The sequence below is a fragment of the Perognathus longimembris genome, chromosome 9 (assembly GCF_023159225.1).
Source record: "Perognathus longimembris pacificus isolate PPM17 chromosome 9, ASM2315922v1, whole genome shotgun sequence".
NCBI lineage: Eukaryota > Metazoa > Chordata > Mammalia > Rodentia > Heteromyidae > Perognathus > Perognathus longimembris.
Genome location: NC_063169.1, coordinates 38,775,306 through 38,787,322, shown reverse-complemented (window position 1 = coordinate 38,787,322; position 12,017 = coordinate 38,775,306). Strand labels below are relative to the sequence as shown.

At 38.2% G+C, this 12,017-nt stretch overlaps 1 protein-coding gene across 5 annotated transcripts in view; it reads right to left on the bottom strand.

The window, feature by feature from the left end:
* Positions 1–10,716, bottom strand: part of Kpna5 (karyopherin subunit alpha 5) — a 38,134-nt gene extending 27,418 nt beyond the window's left edge. For 2 of the 5 annotated variants that reach the window (XM_048353964.1, XM_048353965.1), the window contains exons 1-4: positions 10,479–10,716; positions 8,724–8,857; positions 4,802–4,903; positions 4,578–4,677 (exon numbers count right to left, since the gene is read on the bottom strand). In XM_048353964.1, the coding sequence (XP_048209921.1) occupies positions 4,578–4,677; positions 4,802–4,903; positions 8,724–8,857; positions 10,479–10,482 (340 nt within the window). In that variant the 5' untranslated portion in view covers positions 10,483–10,716. Of the gene's footprint in view, positions 1–3,238; positions 3,376–4,577; positions 4,678–4,801; positions 4,904–8,723; positions 8,858–10,478 lie in introns of those variants that run through there. The other 3 variants (XM_048353963.1, XM_048353962.1, XM_048353966.1) reach the window with 3 other exon arrangements.
* Between the last annotated feature and the right edge of the window lie 1,301 nt (positions 10,717–12,017).

Genomic DNA, 12,017 nt, shown 5'->3' with positions numbered 1-12,017 from the left:
TAGGGAATTTCAACAGTATTTCTTATGTATTTAGATTCTATAAGTTGGAGGCTATTTTATTAGTCCACCTTTACAATATGAGAAATTTTGATCTAATACTGGAAACAACAGATGAGAAAGTATTCATTAACTTTCTACAATACCATCCTCAATTTTCAAAGATCTCAGAACTTGCTTAAAATCTCTTAGCCAGATGAGGTTCTCTTGTTCATGGATATATTTATAATGTTCAAAAATGCTACTAGAATACCTAAAATTCTTGATAAGTTTTTGTGAAATTTAGATTTTGAGTATAAACTCTGAGGAACTTATGTAAAATTCAGAATTATTTTAAATATTGACCAGGGGCAGAGAAATCTTTGTTCATTATTCTCTTTGTATAAAATTTACATTTTTGTTGGGGCTAGAAATGTGGCTTACGGCTGGGAATATGGCCTAGTGGCAAAAGTGCTTGCCTCACATACATGGGTTCGATTCCCCAGCACCGCATATTAATTAGAAAATGGCCAGAAGTGGCACTATGGCTCAAGTGGCAGAGTGCTGGCCTTGAGCAAAAAGAAGCCAGGGACAGTGCTCAGGCCCTGGGTCCAAGCCCCAGGACTGGCAAAAAAAAAAAAAAAAAAAAGTAATGTGTCTTAGCAGTAGAGTGGATGCCTAGCATGCACAAAGCTCTGGGTTCGATTCATCAGCACAACATAAAAAAAAGCCAGAAGTGGTGCTGTGGCTCAAGAGGTAGAATGCTAGCCAGCCTTGAACAAAAAGAAACCAGGACTCAGGCCCTGAGTCCAAGCCCCAGGATTGGCAAAAAAAAAAACTTACTTTTTTGCTAATTAAATCATCACTTTCCACTATCAGATGTGACAAATGACAAAGTATCTAAATGATTTCTTTCTCTTCTAGATTTTAAAGCAAGTTTGTAAGTATTATATTCACTTTGGGTTTTCATACCATTAAAATGTAGCATAATCTAAAGCATATAACTCTGCTTTCTCTTGAAGCGTTTTCAGTACCCAACACCCAAATTTGTCTAGTACTGTGTCATTTGCCTAGGTAGTCACGCACAGAATTCTCATTTCTACTTCTAATTTGTATAGTTATACCCAGTTCAGATTTTTCAAAATGTTAATTCTAGCTCCTAGCTTAATATGTTGTTATAGTAATAAAACAGAGCAACACAGTATTAATCCTTTTATACTTCCCAGTGGGAGAATGATTCTCTGATCTGTGGAGGACTGGGCCTCAGCACTAACTTTCCAAAGCTCATTAGCAAACTAATAGGCCAATGGGGGCACACCTCCATTAAGGAATTTGGGTTTGAAGGCTAAAAGAAACCTGTGTGGGGGGAGTTTTATGGTAAGATAGTTAACTTAGTGTAAACAAGCAGTTAGAAGTAAATGTAACCATGTTTAGATAAGTCTATCCTATGATATATTGGCAGATGTAACCATGTTTAGATAAGTCTTGTCTTGCAATGTATATCTTTCTGTTTAAACTTTATTCGACCCTATTCCTCATACAGTATATAAAACCTGGCCCTCCTGAAATAAAATGTGCATTGGACCACTCGCCTCTGCATCCCCCGTGTCCTGACTACGGTTACAATTACGCAGGTCCGACACTTCCCTTTAAAAAATAAACAAAAATTTAGAGTATAGTTACTACATTTATTTTCATCTACTTTCTCTTCCGCCAAAATTCTAAATTTACTACCTTTTTTAAAGTTTAAGAACAGAATTTTTTTTCCTTGTCTTCTCAAGGAATAAGAGTTGGGATTAAGAAAAGAAAAAGGGGGGCTGGGGATATGGCCTAGTGGCAAGAGTGCCTGCCTCGGATACACGAGGCCCTAGGTTCGATTCCCCAGCACCACATATACAGAAAACCGCCAGAAGCGGTGCTGTGGCTCAAGCGGCAGAGTGCTAGCCTTGAGCGAGAAGAAGCCAGGGACAGTGCTCAGGCCCTGAGTCCAAGGCCCAGGACTGGCAAAAAAAGAAAAAAAGAAAAAAAGAAAAAGGTTGTAGTTAGAGGGTCTGAAGAAGTAGATATTGATCAGCTACATCAATACATATAGTTAGCGATGTCTCTAAATGTTATAAATCAGAACTCAAATATGGTCTCTTCATGAAGAATTATGAGCAATACAGGTAGAAAAGAAATCAAAGTGGAGTTGGATCATCAAGGGATCTAACATAAATCTGAACTGAAATTAGTATAATATTAATCTACAGAATACTCCATATTATCTTAAAAACATGAAAACTATTATGCAATAGACTTTTTGTCATTATGGCAATATGTATTATAAAAATATAATAAGCAAAATAGTTCTGTTAGTGCTTCAACTAGCAGCACTAATGCTAAAAAACTAAAAGTCATACAAAATTTAAAAATGGAGAAATTTCTGTACAGCTAAGATTAAAGTGTCACATGTGATTTATATCCATAACAGTGGCTATGATGGGAAAGTAAATCTTACTAAAGGTCTTATCACGGTTTAAATCAGAAAAAAAAAAAAGCTCTTGAACAGAGGGTAGGCTGCAGAGTAGCCACAGGCAGTATCTGCCTAGTGTCAACAGTAAGAATAATTACAGTAAGAAAATACTCCCCCCAAAAGACAAGCCTACTGAATTGTGTTTCTTTTAAGTACTACCCAACCTGGAGAAGAAGAAATAGGCCATGTGGATTATGGAACTATTAACAACATAGTAACAACTATGAAAGTAATTTTACAAAGTAAATCTACATGCCTTCAAGTCAAATTACTGGAGATATCTAACATATGTTTTAATGACATAATAAATTTTGTTTAAAAGAAAAAAAGACAAAGTCTCCTGCTGTTTTTGCTTCCAGTTCTAGTTATAGCTGCTTTCCTATACTGATAGATCAAGTAAAATTATACTCAAGATACTATTTTTTCAGGTCTGACAGTGTGGTAGAAATATATCAATGACTGAAAGAAAACATCTATGAGTCCCCAATCTGGGCAAACAAAACTCCAAGATCAAGAAGAACAGAGAAAAATGACTGCCCCACTTAAAAGATGAAAGTTTAACAGAAACACAGAGGTTTGCGTAATTACAATTGAGAATGAAATCTTCTAACCAAAGAATTCTAATTCAGATAAATAGTTCAAAGGCACCAGGAAGATATTATTTACACATATAAAAACGTAAAAAGAACTGTACTGCAACTTTCATAAGAAGAGATTTCAGAGAAACAATTCTTCAAGTCGTGTTCTTACCATAATGAATCAAAATCATGAGTTCAAGAATGGTGAAGTTGTGGTATAAAAATAATGGGGACAAACTCTAAAACTCTTAAACATCATTAAACTGACAGGAGCTCTGCTAATCAGTTATGTTATCAGGCACATGTCAAAAAGAAATCCTGAAAGAGAATATGAAAATGTAAAAAATTATTGTAAAAATATGAATTGACAAAAATCTTTACATATTAGGAGGAAAAGAAGTTATTCTTGATTGTATAAAGACTTCTTAACATTGCTGAACTACTTCAGCATGGATGATGAAAATGAACACAAAATGAAATGTATTCATGAATATGTGCTACAAACAAGAAAGCAAAGACAACAACCTCAGAATCCATGCTGACCTGATTAAGATTTCTTTCATTCCTCCTGTTTTAATAAAGTCTATCTTTCCCAAAGATCAGGAAGATGACCCAAAGACATTTTCAAAATTATTATCAGCTCATATGTGTAATCCCACATAATAAAAATTGCTAATCCTCTAAATTACATATATGAAATACAAAAAAAAGGTTTACATTTTTACTTAATGAAGTCTTACATACTCACTATTAACTTAAGTAACATGAACAGGAATATTTACCAGTCAAACCCTAATGCTGAAAATAAAAAAGAAAACAAACTAACAAAAACTAAACCAAACTCGGGCACTAATGGCTTATTCCTATAATCCTACCTACTTAGGATAGTCAAATCAGGAGAACTGAAGTTATAAGACAACATTGGCAGAAAAGTCCAAGAGGCTCCATCTCCAAAACAACCAGCAAAAAGCACGGCTGAAGGCATGGCTCCAGTTTAAAATGCCAGTTAGGCAAGCAAAACCAAGCAAGTTCAAGGTCCTGAATTCAAAACCCTAAACTGGCAAAACAACAAAAATAAAGAAAAATCTCGTTGGCTAACAAACAGCTAGCTGGGTACAGTGTCACACAGGAGGCTTACAACAACGATCAAGAATTTGAGGTAGGGCTTCCTAGAGTTTGATGCCATTCTGAGCTATACAGAAAACAACCCTGTCTCCCAAAGGAAAAAAATAAGTCTGAAAATACTTCTATAAGATTTTATCATTTTGTTAGCATCAAAATACTTACTTTTATATTTATTCAAATTATTTTGTATTTTGCAATGTTCTACAATATGTTACATTGATAATATATTTAAAACTATGTTACTTAAAAGTATATTTTAAAGAAAAAACAAAGGCCTAAGGAACTAAGAGGAATTAAGACTAGTGGCAGAAAACCATCTGTTTATCTAATAAAATAGAACCACTATAAAATCCTGTATCAAATAAGCATATTAAATTAATTCTTGCCTTTAGAAAGCAGCTTTCTAAATTTCTGTGTTGCTGTTAGCTGTTGTTCAGCATTATTAGAAAAAATCATCTGAACCATATCTGCAGTAATAACTTCTTCCTAAAACACACAAAAGAGAATTAATATCAAAATATTTTACATGAATAATATTTGAGGTATGTACTAGGTCTGAAATTGCACCTCAGTAGAGGTACAATTCCAACTATATTGTTATAAAGTATACCTCTGGAATGGGTACAGTGGAGCTGATATCTGGATCCTGGATAGGACTTTCTAACATAGAATCATCACTTCTAGGCAAAGAGACATTTCTGCGTTTGAAAAGCTGCAACAGAAAAATCACTTCTTTAGATTTAGCTTTCCGTTAAACATTCAATTGCCACAGAATTCTATTTTGCATATAAGCAAACAAAACAAAAACTTTAGTAATTTAAAATATTAAGTACAGCTTCCTATATAACTAATCAATACTAATAAAACTATTTATACAGTTTAAAGCCACTTTAAAAAGTATATGTTACCATACTGGACTATGAGATGTCTAAGAATTTTTAATCAAATCTGTCAGAGATACATCATATGATATATTAAAAATTAGTATATCCAAATAACAAGCAGTAAAGAAAAATTTTCAGGGAAAAGGACCATATGCTTTTTAGTTCCGGAGTAGATAAAAAATAATGTCGGGGCTGGGGATATAGCCTAGTGGCAAGAGTGCCTGCCTCGGTATACCCGAGGCCCTAGGTTCGATTCCCCAGCACCACATATACAGAAAACGGCCAGAAGCGGCGCTGTGGCTCAAGTGGCAGAGTGCTAGCCTTGAGCGGGAAGAAGCCAGGGACAGTGCTTAGGCCCTGAGTCCAAGGCCCAGGACTGGCCAAAAAAAAATAATAATAATAATGTCAATAAAGAGAAGGGCAGAGACATGGTGAAGTCACTAAAGGAAAATTATAGGTACATTTCCTAAATCAAAATTAAGAACAATCTGCCTAGATTCTTTTTGATAGCTAAATAAATACAATTCTTCTATCTGTATATACGTTTTTCTTTCTGGTATTACTAGAAATTAAACTTAGGACTTATGCTTGCTAGCTTGGTATCCGACCACATGAATCATGCCCAGGTCTTATTTGCTTTAATTATTTTTTAGATAGGGCCTTGTGCTTTTGCCTAGGGTCAGTCCCAAACTGTGATCTCCCTGTATCTTATAGCGAGGATTACAGTGAACCACTGCCAGGCTTATTTGTTGAACTGGGGTCTCATTAACTTTCTCTTCTAGGTTAGTATTGAACCACAATCTTCCTATTTCTACATCCCAAGTAGCTAAGGTGTGTTGCCATTCTTCTATATTTTCTTATATTTTCTTATTACTTATTTTATTTTATTTTGAATTACTATATAGTAGATACTATGCAGGTCACTATAGATAGGGAGTTAACAGATAAATTAGACATTTCTAAAACAGGTGTTTTTCTTTCTTTACTAGTTTTTATAATATAACAGTTTACATCAAGTGTAGATGACACTGCAACGTCCTATTTATTTATATTTCTAAATTTAATATTGATTAGAAGAATGTTGAGATTTGAGATATACTTTCCCTCTTTTTTGGATGCCAGTACTGGCATTTGGAACTGAGGGCTAGCGAACCATTCATGAGCTTTTTGTGTTCAGAGATAATGCTTTACCACCTTCAGCTTTTTTTGTGATTAATTGGAGATGAGTCTCACAGACTTTCCTGGCTGAGCTCCAAACTGAGATCATCAGATCTCAGCCTACTGAGTACCTAAGGACTACAGGCAGGAGCCAGCAGCACCCAACAAAATAAGCTCTCTTAAGTGATTTCTATTCCTTATAAAGTCACACAGGTTAAGTATAGAGAAGGTGAAGATATCTAATGGATGAGACTAGAGGTAGAAGAAAATGAGAAAATGGGGAGATGTCTGTAATGAACTTAAGTTCTAGGAAAACCAAAACATGAAAAATAAGTCAGGAGTAAAAATTTCTCAAAACTGTTAGAAGCAATTGCATTTGGATTTAATTTCAAAAATAAAACTTATTTGGCTGGGAATTTGGCCTAATGGCAAGAGTGCTTGCCTCATATACATGAAGCCCTAGGTTTGATTCCTCAGCACCACATGCATAGAAAAGGCCAGAAGTGGCGCTGTGGTAAAAGTGGCAGAGTGCTAGCCTTGAGCAAAAAGAAGCCAGGGACAGTGCTCAGGCCGTGAGTCCAAGCCCCAGGACTGACCAATAAATAAATAAATAAAACTTATTTCCTCTTAAGTTTTTGCAATAGAAACAAAAGGTGAGATTCCCCAGGTGTTGGTGACTCACAACTGTAATCCTAGCTACTTAGGAGGTTGAGATCTGAGGATCACAGTTCCAAGCCAGCCGGGGCAGGAAAGTCTATGAAACTCATCTCCAATTAACCACCAGAAAACTGAAATGGGAGTTGCAGCTCTAAGTGACAGAGTGGTAGGTTTGAGCAAAAAGAACTCAGGGACAATGCAGCTCTAAGTGACAGAGTGGTAGGTTTGAGCAAAAAGAACTCAGGGACAATGCCCAGGCCCCTGAGTTCAAGCCCCTGGGGGGGGGGGGGGGGGAGAACTATTAGCTATTAGCTAGTCACATAGGAAATGCTGTTCACTTTTAAAGGATGGTTTCCAATAATATCTCTTTAACTTCTTATAGCTAAAAGAATAACTTAATATGTTCTGATTCTGACCATCTTCTGGTTTTGATCATGGTAGTTTGTCAATGGAATTTCTGGACAAATTAATGTCCCAAGTCACCTCTGAAATTTGACACGGTAGTAATTTTTAGTTTCCTTTTTTCCAAACAGGGTCAGTAACAGTCCACTCTAAGCAGAAAACAGCAATAGAAGGTCGACCATCAGCTCTCTCTATCCCTTTTAAGATTAAAAAAGCCCAGTCATTTAAAGAGCAAAGAAATGGGACAGATAGATAAGGAAGCAGAGAAGTTACTTTATTTTTGACAAATATCAAAGAGCTAGAAGTTAAAACCAGCCAGCAGCGGTGGCTCAAGCCTGTAATCCAAGCCACTCAGGAGGCTTAGATCAAGCAGTAAAGTCCATGAGACTCATATCTCCAATTAACCACCAGAAAACCGGAAGTGTCCCTGTGGTTCAAGTGGTAGAGCACTAGCCTTGCACTGAAGAGCTCAAGGACAGCACCCAAGCCCAGAGTTCAAGCCCCACGCCAAAAAAAAAAAAGTTAAACCAGAACACAAACTGGAAAATTAGATTAGAGCCTCTTCTATCAGATCTCCCTTTTAATATTAAACTACTAGACTAGAAAACATGAGAGGAGCTTGCTAAATCTGCCTTCTCCTATAGGAAGAGGTATCTAAATCAAATTTCTTATTGGGCACAGGTATCACACATTTGTAATCACAGCTAATCAGAGGGCTGAGATCTGAGAATCATAGATTGAGGCCAACCCAAGTAGACAATCTAAGACTATTACCTCTATTATCTCCAACTAACCAGCAAAAAGCTGGAAGTGGAGGTATGGCTCAAGTGGTAGAATGCTAGCCTTAAGAAGCCAAGAGAAAAAGCAGCACATACGGGGGCACACGCGCTTCCTCTGAAATGATAAAAATCTAGGAACTCCTTATGGATGGACAGAGATAGAATGAAAAGGCATACCTAGCAAAAGAAAGCCCTCAAGCTTATCTAAGCTTTGTGTAAACTCCACCCGTTTTATCCACTAAGAATTACAAGTTTGCTAGATGACATGCTCTTGTGTACTCTCACAAAAAGTATAAAGGTAGAAATAGAAGCCACCATTTTTAGTCTTAACTGGGAGCAAGAAATGTTTCTCTTTTTCTATTTCTTCCCTTCTTTAATCCTATTATAGTAAAATAAATCTTTGCTAAAACATATTCTTAGCAGAGGGGGTACAGACATAACATTAAAACAGTTCACTGATAAAAAGAAAAGTCATTCTTCTCAGTGACAAATATAAAACTGCAAATATTATTCTTAGAAATTAATAACATTAAATTTAGCAATAATCAATTTTCTAAATCACATTTCCATTCAAAATTATCTCCAAATTGGCAATAGTAAAATTTTAAACTTAAATATATTTTTTGTTAAATAAAATATTTTTAAATTCTACCTGTTCTTCCCTCTTTTGTTTTCGAAGTTGTATTCCTTCTTCTTCTCTTCGTCTACGCATCTCTTGAGGATTCAGAGCTTTATTCTTATAACTTTTCATCCTATAGTTATCTTTACCTGGACTAGCCATCGAATCTTAAGAGAAGGAAACAGATAGTTCTCAAACTGTAAGAGGCTTACCTTAACGTTATTCAAGCTGATTACACAGAGCAACAAAATGCATTCTGAAACTTATGTATGAAGATCACATTCTCTTACTTATATCAAAATAGAACTTTCAGATCAATCCCCCAATACCAAATGGCTACTAAATATTCTATACCTCTAAACATTTTTAGTCACATACCTGTATGTATGAAAGATAAATCATATTTATCCTTAGTACTAATTTCTATACATGTGTTACAATCTTAATGTACTACCCCATTATTAAACTCACAATAAATTATTTTTTTAAATCATTTTAAAAGGCAAACAACTTTTAATATTTTCTGACCACATGTGACTATACCACTTTGGGTCTACTCCATCACACAGGTAGGTACATTCTAGAAACCACTTCTGCAACTATTAACCTTGTCAGCCAAACTAAATCATTTCAACGGGGACATTTCAATATGAATTTGTCTTCCAAATAAAATGTTGCCCCAACGTTGCAAATGTCATGTTCTTCTTTCTTCACTATCTTCACCATTTTCACTGTGTTGCATTAAAAAAGATGTCAAGGCCAAAGAAAACAGTCTCTAAAGATGCTTCCTTACCCAATGAAATTGTTTCCTGGAAAATAAAACATTTAGTCTGTCTTTCTTCAAAGGCTGGAGTTTCTTTTTTATAAAAAAAAAAAAAAGTTAGTTCTAACATTTTGAACTCAGGATCTCAAACTCACTGGGCTGGCTTGACTGGTAGGGCAGTAGCATTCAACCAATTGAGCGACACCTCCAGTCCAAGTATGAGTTGTCTTTTTTCTGAAACTTATTAACTCTCTAGGTCTATGTGTTTGGATGCTTAGTTAGAAAAATCACAAGGCTCTACAAGGGATTGCAGAGTGGGAGCACTTAAAACAAGCAGTACTTGGGTCTGAAGGACAGGACAGGTGTCTGTTCCTTGCTTACTTAGTCTTCTTCCTGCAAAATATGACTCATTATGAAGCATCGAAATTGAGGGACAAGTTATAAATACTTCTGTCTTGTGTGTGTGCGTGCGCGCGCGCGCGCCCAAAAAAGCTCAAGAGTGAAATTTCCCTGTTGGCATTCTCTGCAATATCCCGGTGCAATCGCACAGTTTTCAAATCTTCACATCTCTTCTGCAAACGCGATTAAATGTTCACGTGGTAGCAGGGACCCTGACGCCGACACGGTGTGGAGGCAGACGGGGGCAAGTGGAGGATGAGGCACGCAAGGTCCCCAGGATCACCCACGGATCGCTTCACCAGGTAAGGGTGGCATGTCCAGAGCTGACGACCGCCCGAGCCCCGCCAGGTGTGGAGACCCTGGGCTGTGGCCCAGGTCCCACCGGGGAGACCCGCGGCCGTGGCCCCGTTGTCTCGGCTCGGGGCTCTCAACACGACAATCCGGCGGTCACCGCGCCCCGGCCGCTGCGCCCCGGCGGTCCGGCTGCCACGCCCCCCTGCCCCGGACCGCCGCAGCCCGCCGGGGACCCGGCGACAAACGCGGGGGTCCGGGAAGTACCAGATCCCCCACCATTAGAGTTCAAACACTAGAGTCCCCCCAACCAGGCCTGCGTCGCTCCCACTCACCCATGACCTTCACCCTGACCTTCGGGTCCCGGGCGGTGACGTCCGTGGCGGATAACGGAATGGTCGGCACGGTTTCCTCAGAGCCCAGAGCACAGGAACCCTACGCGCAGCTCAAGATGGCGGACACCTGAGCCCCTGGCCCGAGACCCCGCCGCTCGCTTCCCAGAAGCCCTTGCAATCCGCGGCGGCCGCGGGCGTGGCTACGGCGGGGGGGGCGTGGCTCCGGTTGTGGGCGGGGCGGAGAGAAGAGCAACTTTCCATCTTCTATCCCTAGAAGCCAACAGCTATGAGTCCACATCTGAAATTCCGTTTCTCATTCCCAGTAGCCAGTGGCAACGTGCCAATAAGGAAGAAGTTCTCATCGGTTCATCAGTTCATCCTTCTGGCTGCCCGTCCTAAAATGCAGTGCTGATTGAAAAATCTAATCTTTGCCACTTTTTTGGAAACTGGGGAATCCAACAGTCCAAGAAACCTGGTAAAAATTTCGGTTGGAGTATGAATGGCTTGGTTTCTGGCAACCTCTCAGCTAAGTCAGTTACTGCTCATTAATCCTTTTTCTAGCTTTCAAAGCTTTGTAAACATTCACTAGTTGTTCTTATACTGTTATTTTAGTAAATGGTTGAGGAGCAAAGAAATACAAATGTCCTGTTCAGTGTTCCATGTTTAACCATAAACCCACAGAATAATTTGCTGCTCTTGAAACAGGGTCTTGCCCTATGAATCAGGCCAACCTGGAACTCATGATCAAACAGTCCTGCCTCAGTCTCCTGATGGCCAATATTGAAAGTGTGAGTTACTCTATTTGGCGCCCTCCAGAATAATTTTTAAAACCTTACACTGCACATCCATCATATCATGTCACCCTATGTTTAAATATTACAATAGCTTTCTAGAAGGGCCTACGTGATTTAACCAGTGTCTATAACTTTGATCTCAGTTTGTAATCACTCTCTCCCTAATACTATATTCTGGTGACTACTTGTTCTTTTTGAGTCATCTAAGCCTTCCTTCCTATTTTAGCTAAATGAAATGTTGGTGCAGGATTTATTCATCAGCTCCTTTACCTCCACAAGACATTTTCTAATAAAACTAGTATTTAGCTCAGTTTTTTTTTCTTCATAGCTTTTATGATCACTTTATCACTAGCTTCTTTTCACTATCTCATCAGAAGGTAAGCTTCAAAAGTCCTATATTTTGGTTACTGTTGCAGCTCCATTTTCAAGCAGAATGGTTATGGCTGCTCTTTGTTGTTGAATAAATAACGTCTGGGAGAGAAATATAAATACATGTGATCTTTGTGGGGTTTTTTGTTTGCCAGTCCTGGGCCTTGGACTCAGGGCCTGAGCACTGTCCCTGGCTTCTTTTTGCTCAGGTTACTTGAGCCACAGCACCACTTCTGGCCGTTTTCTGTATACATGGTGCTGGGGAATCAAACCCAGTGCTTCATGTATAGGAGGCAAGAACTCTTTCTAGGAGGCCATATCCCCAGCCAGTACATGTGATCTTAAACCTTGAAAAAATGACTTCTTAGTTACTTTT